Source organism: Amblyomma americanum, chromosome 7 (assembly GCF_052857255.1).
Source record: "Amblyomma americanum isolate KBUSLIRL-KWMA chromosome 7, ASM5285725v1, whole genome shotgun sequence".
In the NCBI taxonomy this organism is placed as follows: domain Eukaryota; kingdom Metazoa; phylum Arthropoda; class Arachnida; order Ixodida; family Ixodidae; genus Amblyomma; species Amblyomma americanum.
The window spans coordinates 109,405,272-109,424,847 of NC_135503.1; the positions used below are offsets into that span (position 1 = coordinate 109,405,272).

The 19,576-nt window shown below is 46.5% G+C and overlaps 1 protein-coding gene and 1 pseudogene across 2 annotated transcripts in view; both read right to left on the reverse strand.

Annotated features, from left to right (window-relative positions):
- LOC144099473 (tubulin beta-4 chain-like) overlaps positions 1 to 18,143 on the reverse strand; it is a 241,834-nt gene extending 223,691 nt beyond the window's left edge. The window contains exon 1 of the mRNA XM_077632805.1: positions 18,036 to 18,143. Within this exon, the coding sequence (XP_077488931.1) occupies positions 18,036 to 18,092 (57 nt within the window). The 5' untranslated portion in view covers positions 18,093 to 18,143. The remainder of the gene's footprint in view (positions 1 to 18,035) is intronic.
- Positions 9,801 to 12,939, reverse strand: LOC144099474 (tubulin beta-4 chain-like; annotated as a pseudogene). The gene is made up of 4 exons (XR_013307406.1): positions 12,758 to 12,939; positions 12,200 to 12,399; positions 10,174 to 10,610; positions 9,801 to 10,038 (listed from the first exon to the last, which is right to left on the reverse strand). The product of XR_013307406.1 is annotated as a tubulin beta-4 chain-like (transcript).
- Positions 18,144 to 19,576: the final 1,433 nt, after the last annotated feature.

Below are 19,576 nucleotides of genomic sequence, written 5' to 3' on the forward strand. Positions count from 1 at the left end.
TAAGTCGGTCTGTAGAATAACTGCATCAAGGGGGGTGACTATCCTTCTATAGATTACGCAGTCGTCAGCGAACAGTCGCACGTTAGATGATATGTTAGATGCTATGTCATTAATGTAAATTAAAAATAGTAATGGCCATAAAACGGATCCCTGTCGGACTCCCGATATGACTCGTGAACTGCTCGATGAATACTCTAATTTTGACGCTTTGGGAGCGATAACTTAGGAATTCTCCGATCCAACGGGTGATATCGCGGTGCAGTTGTAGGTTGTTAATTTTCTTCATTAGTCTTATGTGGGGAACGCGATCTAAAGCTTTTGAAAAATCTATGAATATGGCATCAGTATATATTAATTCGTGTACCGATTCATGAAGATCTGTTAAGAGCTCAAATAGCTGTGCTGGACAGGACTTTTTTTGCCCAAAGCCATGCTGGTTAGCAATAAGCAAGTTATTGGCGTTTAGGTGGGCCATTATGTTTGAGTAGAGGATATGTTCAAGCAACTTGCAACAAATCGATGTTAGTGATATGGGGCGATAATTTTCCGGTGACGTGCTATCACCGGATTTAAAAACTGGGCTGACGTTTGCGGTTTTCCAGTCATCGGGAATGCATCCTGTATCTAAAGACTGCTGGAATATTAAAGTTAGTAAGGCAGCCGACACGTGCGCGGTAAGTTTAAGAAGTTTGGTATTGATACCGTCTGGACCAGGGCTACAATTAAGTGGAAGTCGCTCAATAGCTCGGGCAACACCAGCTGCGCTAATGATGATTGGTTCTGATGGATGAAGCACTAACGGTTGTTGAGGTTCACGGTAATTAAAAGGCACTGATTCGGTTATAAAGGTGTCTGTAAAATGCTTGTTGAATAGGTCAGGCATTGCCTCTGGAGGTGCCACACGTCCGTCCGCATCTTTCAATACTGGTATCTCATGGCTGCCCTTAGGGTTTATCACTTGCCAGAATTTTGCAGGGTTGTTTCTTAACAAGTCGGGTAAAGTGTGAATAAAAAATGTGTTTTTAGCCTTCTTTATGGCGATTTTAATCGCAGCAGATACGTCTTTGTACTGTTGCCAGGCGCTGTCAGAGTTGACTTCCTTAGCTCTACGGTACACTTTTTTCTTTTTGTTTAGACACTTCTTAACATCTTTTGTGAACCAGGGGGAGTCAGTTCTTGTTTTGATGTGTAATTTTGGGATGCAGGCATGCTCGATTTCCTTCAACTTATCGCGAAATAACAACCAATTTTCGTTTGCTGTGCGACTTACAAAGGTGGTTTGAAAAATATGCGCAAAGTCTCTTAGCATGCGGTTTATTTTTTCATGATCGCATTTCGGGTAGTTTAGGATGCATTTGGTTCGTAATATGCTTGGCAGGAACGTATAAGGGTACTAAACTGTGGACGAATCTGTGATCGCTTATCTCTTCGAGTACGTAGGTGCGGGAATGAGTAGGAAGGTTTGTAAATAACAGATCTAGAACGTGATCACCTCGGGTGGGCTCCTGTACCAGCTGAGTTAAATGAAACGCTGTCATTTTATCAAGCAGGCGGGAACATTCATGGCGATTCGATCCGGAAGTGACAGATGACGTTTTCCAGTTAATAGCGGAATAATTATATAAATTAATATATATTGAGTTTAGTAATTGCATTTGAAGAGTTGTCGAGAGCCTTCAGAAACCCCCATTCAAACATTTACGATAAGGAAATCCTCACGTGCGTCTTTTTTTCTCAGCACCAAAGAAAGCCCGCGAAATGCAAAATCAGCCACGTGACTAACGTACCTGCGTGCGCGCCACGAACGTGCTGCTCTCAAGCGTGGTTTGAAAAAACTAAATCACCTGCATCCTTGACTCGACGGCCCCGCAACCGCGGCAGGCCAATATGTTGGCGGCGGTTTCTCCTCCGCGTCAGCCAGTGGCACACATGACAGTGCGAGTTGCCGCCGCCCACTTATCGGCATGCCGCTGCTCCGGGTCCGTCGAATCAAGGCTGGAGCGATTTCGTTCGCTCAAATTACGCTTGAGAGCAGCACGATCGTAGCGCGCAAGTGCGTTAGTCACGTGAATTATTTTGTATTTCGCGGGCTTTCTTCGGACCTGGGAAAAAAAGGAGCGCGTGAGGATTTCCTTACCGTAAATGATGGAATGGGGGTTTCGGAAGGTGCTCGACAACTCTTCAGCTGCAATTTGTTGTCTAAAGTCAATATTTATGAATTTAGATAATTAAACCTAATTAAACTATTAAATATTTGCGATACAAAAAAATGCCTGTGGTGCGCAAGATGGCTGCCACCAATATGCAACTGGTTTCACTCGCCTGCCTCTAATAATTGATTTTTTAACCCTTGTCTCAAATTAGCTGGGACACCCGGTATATATCGGAACGAATCTGTACACATGTAGGGGACCCATGACGGGAGTTTTCCTCCCGTTATATGATACTTTTAAGGGAGGGGGAAAGTGGTGGGAGGGTACAACCAATCCTGAATGGCCTCCATCTTGAACTCCAGGATCGAAACTATACCGCCAGTTGGTTCCCTGATGTTATACTCACATAGTTCCACCTCTATCCACCATATTAGACCGTGATATCATCATTGACATGCGGCAGGTAGTTTTTTCTACAGTGCTATTGTAGATGGCGCTACAAGTCTCCTCGCAAGACGTGCTGTTCCCTAGTTGCTGCCCCAGATAGTGCCGTGATCTCAAGGTGGTAGCAAACCCCACAAAATCTCTAAACGAGACGAGTTTAAAGATAACGCTCTTAAAATTTATTTCATCATCAACATGTTGACTGCAGCCACTAGAGGCTGTAGACCTTAGTCCAGGACCGGATTAGCTGTTGCAGTCCAGGTTGCCTGGTCGATCATCTGCGCTGGTCATCCAGGTTTGTGCTCAGGAAACAGCGGCTTCCCATTGGCAGGGGTTGGGTGTGGGAGGCTGGGTTGGGGGTTGAGATTTTGGAGTTTTGGCATTCCAGCATGAAGCGATGAAAATATGGGTGCCCTCCGCAGAAGAGACATCGTTCTGGGTAGCTGGTTGGGTAGTATTCCCTGGGCGCGAGATTGGAGAAAGTGTTAGTTTGAAGCTGGCGCCAATTGGCGGCTTCTTCACCGGCCAGAAATGTGGAGGCTAACGGAAAGGTTCAACTTTAGTTAGGGCAGCAACACGAGCACTGGAGAGGAAAATTATTGGTGTAGGGTTAACAGACCAAAAGAGGGCAAAATGTTACAGGGATCAAACGCAGGTTAATGACATCTTAGACGAAATAAAGAGGAGCAGGAGGAGGAGAAGTTTAATGGAACAAGAGAGGTCTGCCTGGCTGTCGGCCTGGCCTACTCCAGGAAATAAAGAAGAAATGAGCTTGGGCGGGGCATGTATTTCGAAGGCAAGATAGCCGCTGGGCCTTAAGGATAACGGAGTGGATACCATTACGGGCGCCGTTCTGCTTGCTGTCCGTTGGGTATGCACATTGTCCGCGGAAAATTGTCCGATGTTTGTGAACATAGCACGGCGAAAGGCAGTGCTTATGCAAATGTACTTACCGTCACATCATCCAACCTGCAATTTTACATGTGGTGAAAACAGGATTAGACACTCGCATCACCTTGGCGCATCACCTACATGCCCAGCCGCCGTGGTGCTCAGTGGTTAAGGCGCTCGGCTGCTGACCCGAAAGAAGCGGACTCGATCCCGGCTGCGGCGGTCGAATTTCGATGGAGGCGAAATTCTAGAGGTCCCTGTGCTGTGCCATGTCAGTGCACGTAAAAGAACCGCAGGTGGTCGAAATTTCCGGAGCCCTTCACTACGGCGTCTCTCATAGTCTGAGTCGGTTCGGGACGTTAAACCCCCCGTAAACCTACCTGGCAGCCAAAGGTTCGGGGTCCACCGTCAGAAAAAAAAAGATTTCGGAATTTATGACCGTCTGCAATGCCTGGTGCGGACATAACCGGGGACAGGCTAGGTACGGGCAGGGCGTGAACACACGTGAAGCCTGCTTCGCGGCCCAAAAACTAGTCTGTAGATTTTTTTAATTGTGTAGTTTAACTTCTCGAACCGGCACATGGGGTATGAGCAACACTGTAGTGGAGGGCTACAGAATAATTTAGCCCAACTAGGGCTTTTTAACATGCGCCACTTGTCGCAGCACACGGGTTTTTTTGTATTACGCCTCCATCGAAATATGGCCGCCGCGGAACGAATCGAACTCGGGACCTTGGTATCATCAGACCACCGCCAAAGGCACTGCGGAGTGTCCGACATGGGTTTCATCGTATAAACTGACCTCAACACAACGTAAGAGGAACAAAATTGGAGACTTCCTTATTAGCCATGGATATCCGCATACCCAGTGTAGAAAATTAAGCGAAGAATGGTTGTATTTGCGCTTTCCCGGTACTGTGCACCAAGACAGGTGTTTAAAATAATTTCCTGTGAATTAAACACCACACCCCAGCAAAGAGGAGACAGAATTCCTTAAGAGAATTTGTAACGGTGGAAAGCTGAGCGCGATTTGGAACGGGCCTCCTTACGCACGACATTGGTCATTATCTAGATTAAATGTGCTGAGGATTTATTTGTGATAACATGACTGGGACCCCTATCTCGCGAAATTCCGTACATACTATTTTAACAGCTTTTCAGAGTATGTTGTACAGCTTGCGCATTGCTTCCCGCGCTAAGGCGTCCAAGATGCCCCAGCATCGAGGAGACGTGTGCATTGCGCTCGTCCAATCAGGATCAGTTCTAACGATACTCACACATTGCGATCCGCGCATGTGGATCTAGAGAGCCGCATACGACTCTCAATGCGCAAGAGAGAAGTTTCGGCATTGGTGGCACTTGATGTTGCTAAAGCCTATGACAGCGTAGAACACACGGTCCTTATTAACAATCTTGCTCAGCTAAATCCACCGCACATCTATGCTTGGATTTGTGAATTTTTAAAAATTAGAATTTTCTTCTCTACAGATGGATCTTTTTGTTGTAATACCAATGTTCAATCAAGAAGTGTGCCGCAAGGATCTGTTTTGTCTCTACTGCTTTTCAACATATAGGTTCCGGACATGCCCATTCATTCAAACATTGCAGTTTATGTATACGCAGATGATATGGCTTTTTTCGCATCGGCAAAGGATATCCATCCACTATACTAGTGTTTGCAGGCATACCTGAATGATATTGAAATCTGGCTGAACCAAATTAATTTATCACTTAATGTCAGCAAATGTGGCGTGCTGGTAGTTCCGCCCGGCACTTCTTTGTACATCTCGCTAGTATACCACTCCACTCCAATTCCACAGATGGAGTCGGCTAAATACCTAGGCGTTACTTATGATCAAAGCTTGGACCAGCGACACCATATTAAGAATAATGTTATTAAAGGGGAATGTGCTCTGGGCTGGTTGACACAAGTTGGCAATAAAAAGTTTGACATGCGTCGTGACACGTTACTGTTGCTCTATAAGGCTTATATAAGACCGATTCTAGAATTTGGTTGTGTCTTGTTCTCTGGTACCACAAATTGCAAGCTGCAGTCATTAGCTTTACTGGAAAGGTGTGCCCTACGGCTACGCCTCGGGCTCTCAAAATCAGCTTCAAACGCTGTCCTTTATCTGGAAGCCCGTATCCCCGATCTCTTTTCCCGGTTCCAACTTCTAGCATTGCGTAATTTCCAGGTCCTTTGACCCGGCCCCCAGCGTTCGTAGTCCCATTTTTCTATCTCAACCACACCTGTTTTTCTCTAACCATTGGCCACGCTATCAGCTTCCGCAAGTTAGGTTCACGCGGAATCTGTTAGCCCCGCTTCAGGTTAATCTGATCTCCTTGCAACAAGTTGCAGATAGGCAGGCTGACCCCGCCTTCTATTATGACCATATTTTAGCGTCCCATGCGAAACATATGCCCACAAATATCCTAAATGGTCTCCTTTCTGAACACCTACAGAATTTTCCTCTTCATACTGTTATCTCCACTCATGCCTCCGACAGCTGTGAGAAGGCGACGGTTGGGATATATTCGCCGGAGCTGGCTTGGAGCTATTCCGTTCGTATCCCAGATTATACTCGTATATTTTTCGCAGAGTTTCTGGCCATTGGCTTGGCTCTTCTCAAACTTCCTAGGCTTGTAGCTCGAGGTCTAATCCTTGCAGACTGTCTTTCAGTTCTAGTCTATCTCCAAAATTCAGGAAAATATTTATTGAATCGTTCGCTTAAGTATTGTGTTCCGCGCATAGTGCGTGAGACCCGCTTTGTCTGGGTACCTGGGCATTCGGGCGTCTATTTTAACGAGGTGGCTGATTTATTGGCAAGGTCAGCTCTCAGCGCTCCTGTAATCTATCCCGTCCCTCACCTCATTCTTTTAGAAACTTCACGTTTTGAGCGCTTCCAATATATTTCAGCCACCCTGAGTGATCCATTGCTCAATACCGTAGATTTTAGCCACTTAAAGTTCCCATGGAATATCCGGAGGTGTAAATCAAGGCTTTGTGAGGTGGCAATGACACTTCTGCGATGCAGAATCCCTCACTTAAATTTGTACTTATGCAGATGTGGGTTCGCTGCTACAAACCTTTGTGTATCACGTGGGCAAGTTGAAACGGTAGATCATTTTCTCCTCTCTTGCCGGCGGTTCGCTGTTCAGAGAAAAAAGTATTTGGAGGTCCGTCTTTCGAGGTTAGGACCACTGTCTCTCCCAGTTATTCTTTCGTTCGTTGCGAGTGCGAAGGGATTCCCGTTAAGCAGTTTCTGCGGTTACCTTTATGATTAAATAAGTGCAACTGATCGATTACCTTGTTAGCTGTATACAAAATTTTGTCGCAGGTGCAAGAATGCTCGATTCTATTCCTGGTAATTCATATTTCTATAATTCATTTGACTGTTCCAATTTTTATATTGATTTAGTCTTCTCACGCCTTCTTTTCCCCGCGCAAACAGCTCATTGGGATCATCTACTGAACCTTGGCCAATGCCCCTGCGTTGGTATGTGCCACGCTTACTAAGGAGAAGAAGAAGAAGAGTCACGACGACCGTGAGGACCCCCATGGATTTGTCGTAATGTCTTCCCTTCTGCTGTAGTATGGGCTTACGGCTTGCGCTAGAATATTTACAAATGCGAGAGCCACCCCATACACGAGCTGCGCTGAAGGGGGATTGTGATTTATGATCAACCGTCGGAGGTTTTTGTTTGTCTCGCAAAGTTCATAACTCGTGCCCATTAAAGGGTATCAGCTCAGAATCCGGCGAATGCCAAGTAATGCGCAAAAAAGTGTACCTTATATTATGGATGAAAGCATCGCGGAACGCCGCAAACTTTGTCTTCCTCTTCTTTGAGTGAATCATGAGGTTGCCGTTAAAAAGTGAACACTGATCAAATTGTTCGTTTATGCAGTTGAATGTAAGTAAATAAATGTTATTTGACTCATTCATTCGTTGCGCTTACCCAGCTGTAGCTTTAGAATTTGCATCCGCTCGGAGTGGCTTATGCTTGTCGGTGAATAGAACGAGGAAAACGCTACTGACGAGGATAATGGGCGCAGTGGACGTCGTGATTTCTAATCTGTAGCATATTCTCTTGCCATGGGATGCTTAATGTGTCCTGCACATGAGGAAGGAATTCGTTTATTTATAAGTGTCATCCCGAAGGCCCGGGGCTGCCATAAGGCGAGGGGCGGAAATTCTGTAAAATATAACATTATTTCTAATATACATTCCACAGGTAATACATGCTTAAAAGTTGAAATTTTGCGCTTTGCTGACCTCCTCTAAATATGGACTATATTGCATTTTTTACTCTCAGTACCGCCGAATGTGACACAAAAATCGCGACGCTTACCGTATTGCCATGTTTTGTGATACCTGAGCCGCGCCAAATATAATTATATGCGCTGTTTGCACTCCTGACTCTGGTAATCAATGTAATGGGTGTGGACATTCTAGTAATTTTTTTTTTGCAGCCAAAATTGCGCGCTGTGGACTATACACTGCGTGCGGGCTCTATAGCGGACATTACGGTACGGCGATAAATATGAAACGAGTTCTCGCCGAATTTCGCGTTATATTGCCACGACCGAGATGACATTTGAGCGCAAAAGTCCTTGCAGTCGCCGACGGCAACAGACGGCACAGATCACGGGACAGTAATTTCAGACTCCCAGACAATCAGTCGTAATTACACAAGTGGTGCCCTCATCAAGAATATTTCGCCATGTAGGCACCAGCTGAGAACCATATACCATGACATGGGCCCCAGGACACGCCGCACCCACCGGGATCCAAAGCACAAACGCCACAGCTCGCGCACACACTAACCGAGCGCTAGGTGACGAAGAGGGAACCCATCCAGTAATGCAAACGCGAGGATACATACTTGAGCCTCTCAGGGCCAACAGGAAGCGCTTCCCTACCCTCTATGCGAAAATTTGAAGGGACACTTAAGCTGCGCCTTAAGGAAATGACACGGTAGTGTAATGGAATAATATCCATACATACAAAAGGTCATTCTCTACTTTGCATTCAAAATTACCTGGGACTTCTCATGCCCCACCTGTCGCTATGGTGCAGCGGTTAAGCGATGTACTACCGCCCTCCGATGGCAGCTGCTGCCAGCGATGGGCCTGGTGCAACCCAGGTTGCTCTTCCCGAGCAACCAATCATAAATTTAGCTGCCACCTGCCACGGTGGGAAGTACATGGGAAGTTTGCTCGCTATCCGCTGGGCAGGTTGTGATGACCGCAAGGTCACGCGACCTAGGTGGCCAACCTTCCTGCTAGATTGCTCTCTGAGCACCACCTGCCGGATCCATGCTCGTGATTTTTAGCCCACAACGCCGAAAACGCCATTGTCGACACCGGATTTTCATGTGAACGGGGCTTTTAACGCTATAGCGTTACGAGCTGGTGATGCTGACGCTAAACTGCTACAGAGGCAAACAGCTGTTTCTCTAAGCCTCTCGCCGGAAATATCGCTCCCGTGTGTTTCAGTGGAACGTGCCTAGCCCCTGTTTCTGTGGTTGGCGCAGAACTCAACACATGCGAAGTTGGTTGAGACGTGAGGTTTGAGGGTGGCTAACAGTAGCTAAAGGCCAAATTTTTTCGCGACGAACCTTTCTGCGCAGCGTCCCAGGTAAGGGCTATGCCGCTCACACAAGAACGAGATATGGGCCATAGGCCGCATGGCTCGATCGCAACCGGCTCAAGAGCTCCGAGAAGCTCGAGTATCGCTGTCAAGCAGTCTCAAACACCAGTTGCTTTCCGGTCGGTGTCTTCTCAACGTGCTCTCTCCCCCTCAACTAGGACGGCCTCATAAGTTTCATGCTAAAAAAAGTTGAAATATGAGACAATTAAGTTAGACAGTTTTACGTTAAGAATACCGAGTCACGTGACACTGAGATTACTGATCGCAATGTTATTTTCCGCATTAATTGCACTGTTCAATGTTCTCAAAACCGGCTAATCTCACATCAGTTTTGACAGCGCAGAAAAGGTGCGTCATGTACACACAGGAACTTATGAGACCAATAGCAGCTTATCAAAACTTGACCACCTTGCGTCCGCTCTAAGACTGGTTCAACAAGTGCATTTTGAAGCGATTTTAGAATTGCGTCGCAATGCCGAAAACTCCCGAGACGCAGCCGGTAGCAGAGCGAAACTGCCAGTGTAACGCCGGTCACAGATGTTTACAGATGTGCGCACATTGCAATAGAGTAAGGTGTCGTTACATCACGTGGCCATCCTTGTGACGCAGTCCGAACCTAAGACGTACTAAAGTGTACAGGCACCTCGCTCGAAAGGAAGGATCGATGACAAACAAAAACTTTATTCTCAAGCGAAAGAAAAAGCACTGCCGGTACAAAAAAAAAAACTAGGCTTCTGCCTGGGTTTCTTCGAACTCTCCCTCATCATCAGCTGTGGCCTCCTGGTACTGTTGGTATTCGGACACCAGGTCGTTCATGTTGGACTCTGCCTCGGTGAACTCCAGCTCTTCCATGCCCTCTCCGGTGTACCAGTGCAGAAAGGCCTTGCGGCGGAACATAGCTGCGAAAAAAATATATGTATCAAGCAGGCGTGGTCACACTACATCTAATACGTCGATCCACACAATAGGCACAAACGGGCTTTAATAAAACCATTTGCTTTTGAGAACCACCATCAAATCAAAGACGTACTTACCGGTAAACTGCTCGGAGATTCGCTTGAAAAGCTCTTGAATGGCTGTGCTGTTCCCAATGAAAGTAGCCGACATCTTCAGACCTCGAGGCGGTATGTCACAGACTGCAGTCTTGACGTTGTTCGGTATCCATTCGACGAACGCGCCAGAGTGCTTGTTCTGGATGTGTAGCATCTGGTCATCCACTTCCCGCATGCTCATTCGGCCTCTGAAGACTGCAGCCACTGTCAAGTAACGGCCGTGACGCGGGTCGCAAGCAGCCATCATGTTTTAGGCATCGAACATCTGTTTCGTGAGTTCCGGCACCGTCAGAGCCCGGTACTGGAGACCGCCTCGGGAAGTGAGCGGAGCAAAGCCAGGCATAAAGAAGTGGAGGCGTGGGAAGGGCACCATGTTCACGGCCAATTTGCGAAGATCAGCATTCAGCTGTCCAGGAAACCTGAAATAGCAGTGAAAAGCCTTAATAAATGTGTACACAAATGCATACATAGGAGAATTCCGATTGCGTAGGTAGGCTGAGATATAAATTTGCATATGACAAAAATGATTAAGAGGTTGATTGATGTTTGTGCAGCAACATAACCATATGAAAACGGCTGGACGTTGCACAGCGGGTTTCTTTGGAATTATGCGTAGAACAATGCGGTATTCCGGTATTGCGGAATTTCGTGGAAACGATTTGGATATGCTCGAGAATTATCACAAAAAATTGGGCTGATTTTCTGCCTGTTCGGAGTCAATAGAATACTGTTCGGCCAATATATTCAATTATTCCGACAACACCGCCCTATTTAGGAGGCACTTCAACAGACGTTCATGCTGCTTACGAGGCGCGAATGTCTTGGACCACATATATAGATTATGACAAAGTGCAGTTTGAGCCATTTAAATTATTAAGAAAAGAACCACACCGGCACCACTACTGTATCACGGATATCAGTTAAAACGGCAAAAATAAGATGCGAAGAAATTCAGGCAACTGCGGATGCCTTCACGCGGCTGATGGGCGCCAACGCTGTTGCTCAACAACATAGCTAAGTTCTCCCCTTACCATCTAGGGGATCCAGCCTAGTTCGTCCACTTCCTGCATGTATACGGCGTCTTCTAGAAATATTCGCACCTTACACGACAACCTGCTTTGTAGTCGTTGCTGTAAACCTTCGAAAATTAATGGCAAGCTCCTCACGACGTATGAACCGTATGTCACCTCGAAATTACGCGCACGCCCTCTGCCACGCTCTTTCTGAAAAAAATATTGTTCGACAACGATGCAGAACTCTTGCAGAAAACCCAACAGAATTTAGCGTAACTGAAGAATAAAGCAGATTTCTCGAATTCGTTTGGAATGGATTAGCATAGTCCCTTCCAACCGTCGACATCCGATGAGTTGACTGCGGCGACTTCATTGGCCCTCTGCCCTGTAGCGTAGTACCCCATGGCAGCGAAGTTAATAGTCAGAAAGACCCTTCTACGATTATACCTCCATGAATTGTAATCATAGGCATAGATATAAATTTACGGCAGACCTTGCTAAAGTAATCGTACTACAATAATACCAGCCACGGTACGACAACTGCCTGCCGTACACAGGCCAGCATACTGACGCAACGCTTACAGCATAATCGTCAGCATGCTAGCCTTCTACGCTGGCTCTGAAACACTGGAACAGATCTGTGCAGGCCTGCAAGGTATGTAACACCGTCGTGCTGCCATTCGCCACGCGGATTGATCGTACGGATGTAACGTTGCCGGGTTCCCGGCCATGCCGTAGTGATGCTACTACAAATTTCGTCAGTTTTCCTGTCCAAAATAAACTCGGTTTTCTGAGAATCTGCGTGCTTGCTAGCCTGACTGCCGACTCGGGGAGAACTGCGGTGAAGGGGTGTGTGCCTGTCCTGAGACATGCACGACTTACATAGTTGTCCCCATAACAGACGGCGGATCTCTGCAGCTATAAAGCTGATTGTTGTTCGAATTTTGGGCCGCTGATCATATTGTGATTGTATACAGGCGAAGCTCAACACTCACGGAAGGCATGTGGTCACACCGGACATCGTTGCGGAGACCAAATGGTCGAGGTCCCCGTAAGTGGGAGTCGTGAGCTTCAGCGTCCGGAAGCAGATGTCATAGAGCGCCTCGTTGTCGATGCAGTACGTCTCGTCGGTGTTCTCCACAAGCTGATGCACAGAAAGGGTAGCATTGTAGGGCTCGTCGACGGTGTCCGAAACCTGCAGAATACGGCAGAAGGACCGCGACTACCAGGTGTAGGAAGGCATTAATTCAAACTCTACGAAAACAAAAAAGCAAAAAGTTAACATATTTATGTACAGCTTCGGTCACCGTTACCGTGAACTCGCGAGCGAATTCTGTTCGATGTTATTCTGAAACTTCCTTGCGCGATTCGAGCGATCTTCTCCGGTATTGAGAAAACGAAAGTTGCAGATGACGAGGTACAACAACACGCGCCGCGAAAGCCTGTATATGACGTGGCGGACAGGAAGGACATGAACCCCTGTTCGTGCTGACGCCGATCAGCGCTGTAGCACAACAACGTCGAAATTTGTTCTGATGGGCATTGTCACACACCTTTGGAGAGGGCACTACACTGTAGGTGTTCATGATGCGATCGGGGTACTCTTCACGGATCTTCGAGATGAGCAGTGTGCCCATGCCAGATCCAGTACCACCGCCCAGGGAGTGGGTCAGCTGGAATCCCTGCAGGCAGTCGCAGGACTCCTCTTCCTTGCGCACGACGTCGAGCACCGAGTCCACCAGTTCGGCACCCTCGGTGTAGTGGCCCTTGGCCCAGTTGTTGCCCGCACCACCCTGACCTGAAGGGGGAACGTTGACAGAGGCGTACCCTTGTGCAAACACTATTCTGAAGGAAATCAGTATTGCAATATGCAACTAAGGAAAGCCATGCACTGGGCGAAATGCACACAGCAGCCTAGAACGCGGAAAAAACTAGACTTATGCTTTGTGGTGGACGTAGCGAGTAGAGGAATAAGCAACGCACAACACAGTAGAAGTTAACAGCTTGCGCTAGTTTACGATAATGTGACGGGTGAAAGAAGTGGAAAATATATGTATTTGAAATAATGAAGACCAAGATATCCATGATGGCCAATACTCAGTAAGACTGCATATTGTTCCTGGATGAAATGGTGATCACAAAACGGCTAGAGCTAGAGCGCAGTTCAGATGCTTTTCTTAGAACGACTGTGCCAAATTCTAATCAACCAGCTAATCATACTCTTGTGTTCATGGTTGGAGGCAAGGTCAGACGTTGGAAGCAAGTGATAGGTTATCATTTTACAGGTGCTTACGTTTCTGGTGACACGTTGAGAAATTTTGTGTTTCACCTCATACGACTCTGCTCGGAGATCTCTCTTCGCGTACTCTGTGTGACCTGTGACATGGGTGCCTTCAGCCGAGCCATGTGGAGCTCTAAGTCTGTCGAGCTCACGTACCTCGGTGGCTATGTGCAATTCCCCACCCTTGTTATGCAAGTTCCCCACCCTTGTTATGCATGAGAGCTTTAATTTATGCCCGACCCTGCTCATGTACTTAAGAATATTAGAGGACATCTTGTGAGGAAGGTTGTCATGCATCTTAGTGAAAATATTGCGTGAAGATTTAATTTGCCGAGCACTGAAACTTTTATAGGGCATGTTGAGAATTTGATTGAGCATCAGCCCGACGAACAGCTCAAGGTTGCTTCAAACCTCGGTAAAATTCATTTTTCAGATGGTCACTTCACAAAAATGGAGGTGGGAATCGCTGTGCAGCTATTCATAGAAGCCCCTGCAGGAATTAGGTACCTTGTAGATCAAGGAGCGTTAGCATCAGAAGCTGAAAACACTGCTTGGTTTTTTTAACTTTTATTCAAGGTGTACATGATAATGACAGCTCGCAATCCAATTGTCGCTTTAAGCATGATTGACAAAGAAAAGTATGAGCGAGCAGTTTCAGTTTTGAACCTTGCGTCAGAAGTTGTCTCGGAACTCAGTATTGGCGTGCGAAAAATCTGGAAGCCTTGCGAGTCAGGCGTCGTCATGTCGACAGATGTTGTTCTGAAGCTACACCTTAACCTCCTGAAAGACTGCGGTACAAATTTGTCCTGGCTGGCAGGCTTGTCCATGATTGCTTGGAGAATTTATTTTAAGTAATCCGAATGCGGGCGCCTGTGCCCAGCTCATATGATTTAAAAACATGCCCTTAAAATTGTGTCAGTGAGCCAGTTTCTAAAAGTTCCAAAAAATCTGGCTACGAAATTGACGACAGTGATTATCTATTTGATTTTTTCTCTCCAGAAATACAGCATGCGAGGCAGTGCGAATCTGACGAAAATGAGGAAGTCATTGATGTCGATCTGCATCCAGTGTCTTCTATCGAGGGTGACATACTTTCTCATTTAGCAGGATTCTTAGGCCAATTTTGTCTACTTGGAACATTTCTTGGTCTGCATGCGCATGCTGACCGCGGAAGACCCCGGAGAACAGCACGAACTCGTTCAGCTGAGAGTTTTTGCAAGGTGGGAAAAATTTAACTTACGCAAGCCAAGAAGTTCTGAAAATTGTTGAGCAGTGCGAAAGGACATTTAAATTTTTTTCTGAAACAAGGAATATTAATTGTGTCAAAAAGCCAATGAGGGCACTAGGGCAAATGATCATCAGTAGTGTGGCCCTCCCACAAGTTTCGTGCACACAGCACTCAGAAATTTTCCAGAAACTTGTTGACCGTTTTGTGTCCCTTAGGCTTCGTATTTTTGCACCATGGCTGAACACACCTGAACTTCCTGATCGATCCTATGGAAGCAAAACAGTAGCAGGCGCAGGCCTTCAGTGAATACAAGTTGCCTTTTGTTTTAGAACGCAGAGCGGAATGTGTACATTCAATATCATGTATATTGTAAATAAATGAATTATTTCTTGCTGTTCTGATATTTATGCGCTGTGTTTCACTCAGCAGCACCGACTCCTATGGTCAGTGCATTTGATGTCCGCCGTATTCCGATGGCGAAAAGTGCGGAGGCTTGGAGTAGCGACACACAAAATATATATTTTAATTTGGTTTTGTTGAAGTGGACAGGCTGGTCATTACGAGCTGGCATTGCCTTGAACCTTCCCAAAACTGAAGTCAAAATTTCAAGGCGAATAAGCAGTGGTTATGGCTATCACGCTCTTGTACAAAGTGAATCATACACACGCACAAGTTAATTGTAGACTACGAAAGAAAACCACGCACTAGCAGATTCAACAAAGGTGACCGTTTCACACATTTCTTGTAAGCAAGACAAATTATAAAATAATATGAGTCAATTTTGTGCTACCAATAAATAGTCAGACTCTTACACAGTCCACTGGTCTCTTTCAACAACACCGCAAACACGAGGTGAGCAGTGTATGACAAAATCTTCTGACAGTTGTTATGCTTGTATATATTTATCTCTTATATACTGCCAGTGCTTTGTCGCAGTAGCAACAGAGGAGCAAGTTAATGCCTTAACATCCTCGATACTGTCGTTGGCAGGAAGGCTTGATATTCACATTAGAACTGTCCGAGTGGCCGTGATTGGCGATTATGAAACTCCAGCTCTAAATAAGCAATTCTGATTGTTGGAACAGCAATCGAGATGTAGAGTATCCGGGTGTACCGATAGCGCTGGAAATGTTACAACCGCTGTGAGAATGTAACGAATGTTCGCAAGGCGCCGAATTTTTCAGCAGATGAGCTGCGAAACATGACATATTTTATCTTAACTAACTACGATTCACGATTTGAAACATCTCTGGTATCACCATATAAGATTCCGCTCAGCTGTGGGTCTGTGCACAGAGGCCAGACAGGGCGCTGTCTCAATGACAGGCTCAGAGAGCATGCCAATTCCCTGGGCGTAAGTGGCGGCACGAACCTGTATTTGCATTGCCTCAAATGTAAACACTATACAATAACAGGTTAATAAAAAAATTATATAAACAGAGAGAGCTCTGTGGAAAACAGGGATGCCGAAGGAACCGGCACTGGGAACATACAGGATCTTTAAGCAGAAAATTGCCAAAGAAAATATTTGTGATAATTGTATGGGAAGCTCTTTATTGTTTGAGGCCTGGACGGGACTTTTGCGCACTAAGACATATAGAGTCAAGTACCCCGAGATAGACACGTTGTACGTTGCGTGCGGAGAGGAGGAGGAAACCACCTGAAACTTTTCTGTAAAGGGCTTCACCCTACAGTGCAAAGCAGCGGGGCTGATTTATCCAAGGCATTGGGTTTTAAGGACAGTGAAGGGAAAGTAGATTTTAAGCGGTCAGAAGTAACCAAGCGAAGGATATCTGTTTGGTGGCTAAAATCAAGACAAGAGTAAAATTTTATGTCATGGCTTGGTGGATTGTGCCACCGCCCGATTTAAAGGGTTCAGCCTTATCCATCCATTCATCCGGTAGGACACCTCACGAAATCTCGAAACGTGATGAGTAGTTGCTGCCACAGATGGGGCTGTCATCAAAGGCCGTAGCAGATCCCACGAAATGTCCAAACAACGCTCTGAAAACAAAAGCTAATTGTCGCTTGCAACTTTTGCGACGGTAAGAACGGGCAGACTGAAGGCGAATAGAACGGTTTAGAAGACAATATCGCGTCGAATGATTAGCGACGAAGCTGTTATCGCTGTGAAGCGGCAGCGCAAGGCGCCGCCATGTTGTCAACGCTACGTACGCAAGCAGCGCAAAAACCGTACCGTAACAATGAAATCTCACGTATGTCCGTGAGGCTCACGCAGACCCTTTGCGTTCTGCGCATGCGCACTGGTCACCCGTAAGAGCTCTACGTACGTGAAGCCTCTACGTACTTAAAACCAACTGTCTATTGTCGTTGAAATCTTAAGAACTGGCCCTGCTACTTTCCGTAATACTTAAAAGAGCGAAACAGCAGTAAGGCAAGCTCAAAGCGGTCGGGAAGCTTCAAAGTGAAATCAACCCAACCGCAGGAAGACGCGTACCTGAGGCCTCGTTGTAGTAGACATTGATGCGCTCCAACTGAAGGTCCGAATCGCCATAGTAGGCCCCGCTTGGATTGATGCCATGCTCATCGGAAATGACCTCCCAAAACTGCATGTTGGTAAAGATATCAGCAATACATGTCGTGTCACATCGCTCAGTGGCAACCATTAAAATGCATTTAGTGGCTGGAATTCACAGCCAAAGCAACATAACTCCTAGAGCTCCACTTTTCAACATATGTCTGTCGTCAACTAGTCAACTGCCACCGATTCTCAACCGTCGTATATCTTACTGATGGCGGAAAGCCTGCAAGGCTTAAGACCACTTTAGGCCTTTGAATTGCGCCATACGCGAAAACTAGGCACTACGAAAAAGAAAAAAATCCGGCAAATAATCCCCGCCCACTTCCCTTTTGCGGCAGTCATTTGCCAAAAGACAGACTTTTGCCCCGTGACCTCTCCACTAAGACCGAGTGTCTCGAAGATTCTTGCACCCGAGGATAAAGTCTGAGCAGTATGTCATAAAGGAAAAATATATTACACCGCTCTTACAGCGCGAGCGGTAATTGAAACGTCAGAGCGAAAGGAGTAGTCAAGAACAAGAGATTCGATGCACGCTGGGGCACAACTTTGTCCCACGAAAGAGACCACGACTAAACACGAAAGCAGAGCGTCTGCTAAAAGCCACGACTGCTTCACAGGTAATTGCTTTCGCCCGTATCCTGAAACGACATTCCAGAACATGCCGTGTATGATGCAACGTAATCGCCAACGCAAAACGCGCCGGGACAGGCGCTAAGACCGAACGACAACCGCGATCCCTTAAGCCGTGAAATAACCCATGAGGTGGTAGAGCTGGCTTACCTTCGCCCCAATCTGGTTGCCACACTGGCCTGTCTGGATGTGGACTATCTCGCGCATGTTGGATGCCACTCCAAGACTCAGCTGTCAAGATGCCGACTGCCTGCCCGGGCCAAGGGTCCACGTAGTCGTAGCCTTGCGCCGCATCAACGCTCACTTCTTCCTCAACTCTGTTCCTGTGTGTACGAGTGTCAACGCAATAGCGCATAAAGTAGTGCCGCAGCCTGTTGCTGCCATGGTAAATGCGTTTCTGAGCTCATATATAAGACCTTATGTTCACGTACTGCATGCTGTATAACGCGAACTATTTCTGGTTTCGGAAAGCGTCGGGGTTCCCAAAACTGGCTGCAGGGGCAAACTCGGCTGCTTCTCCTTTCTTTTCTCGGTGCTCGAGATTGGTTTATCTCGAAAGAACTGCGCGTGCATTGTGCAGCTTATTTTTCCATTTTTCTTTCGTTTTGATTTGTGCACGTCCGTTGAGTTTTGGATTCACAGTCTATCTGACCGACTAGAAAAAGATCGCCACCGTCCGGAAGACGTTGAAGTAATGACAATTAGCTGTCTGGTTTACTAGACGAAGAAAGCGAAGAAGAACGCGCCCGTTGTCGAGTTACACCTCCTCAAAATACGTCCCAAACGGAATTTTCTTCGTTTGGGGTGTCACGGTGGGCCAAGAATTCGGCTTGCTGTGCGGCATGATAACGCTTCAATTAGTAACTGCATGTTTACCTATTATTTATTTGTGGTTTTATTTTTATACCAGAATCCGTAGGGTTTTATTTTCCTACCAAATTCGGTACACAACTCTCCCCGGATGGGTGCTCCTTGCTGTCGGAGTATACCGGGTGTCCCAGCTAACTTGGACCAAGGGTTAAAAAATAAATTATCAGAGGCAGGCGAGTGAAACCAGTTGCATATCGATGACTGCCACCTTGCGCACCACAAGTAATTTTGTTTCGGAATTAATTATTTAATTGAGCTTAATTATCTAAATTAATATATATTGTGTTTAGACAACTAATTGCATTTGAAGAGTTGTCGAGAGCCTTCAGAAACCCCCATTCAAACATTTACGATAAGGAAATCCTCACGTGCGTCTTTTTCTCAGCACCAAAGAAAGCCCGCGAAATGCAAAATCAGCCACGTGACTAACGTACCTGCGCGCAACGAACGTGCTGCTCTCAAGCGTGGTTTGAGAAAACTAAATCACCTGCAGCCTTGACTCGACGGCCCCGCAACAGCGGCAGGCCGATATGTTGGCGGTGGTTTCTCCTCCGTGTCAGCCACTGGCACACATGACGGTGCGAGTTGCCGCCGCCCACTTATCGGCATGCCGCTGCTCCTGATCCGTCGAGTCAAGGCTGGAGCGATTTCGTTCGCTCAAATTACGCTTGAAAGCAGCACTATCGTAGCGCGCAAGTGCGTTAGTCACGTTGGTTATTTTGTATTTCGTGGACTTTCTTCGGACCTGGGAAAAAAAGGAGCACGTGAGGATTTCGTTACCGTAAATGATAGAATGGGGGTTTCGGAAGGTGCTCGACAAC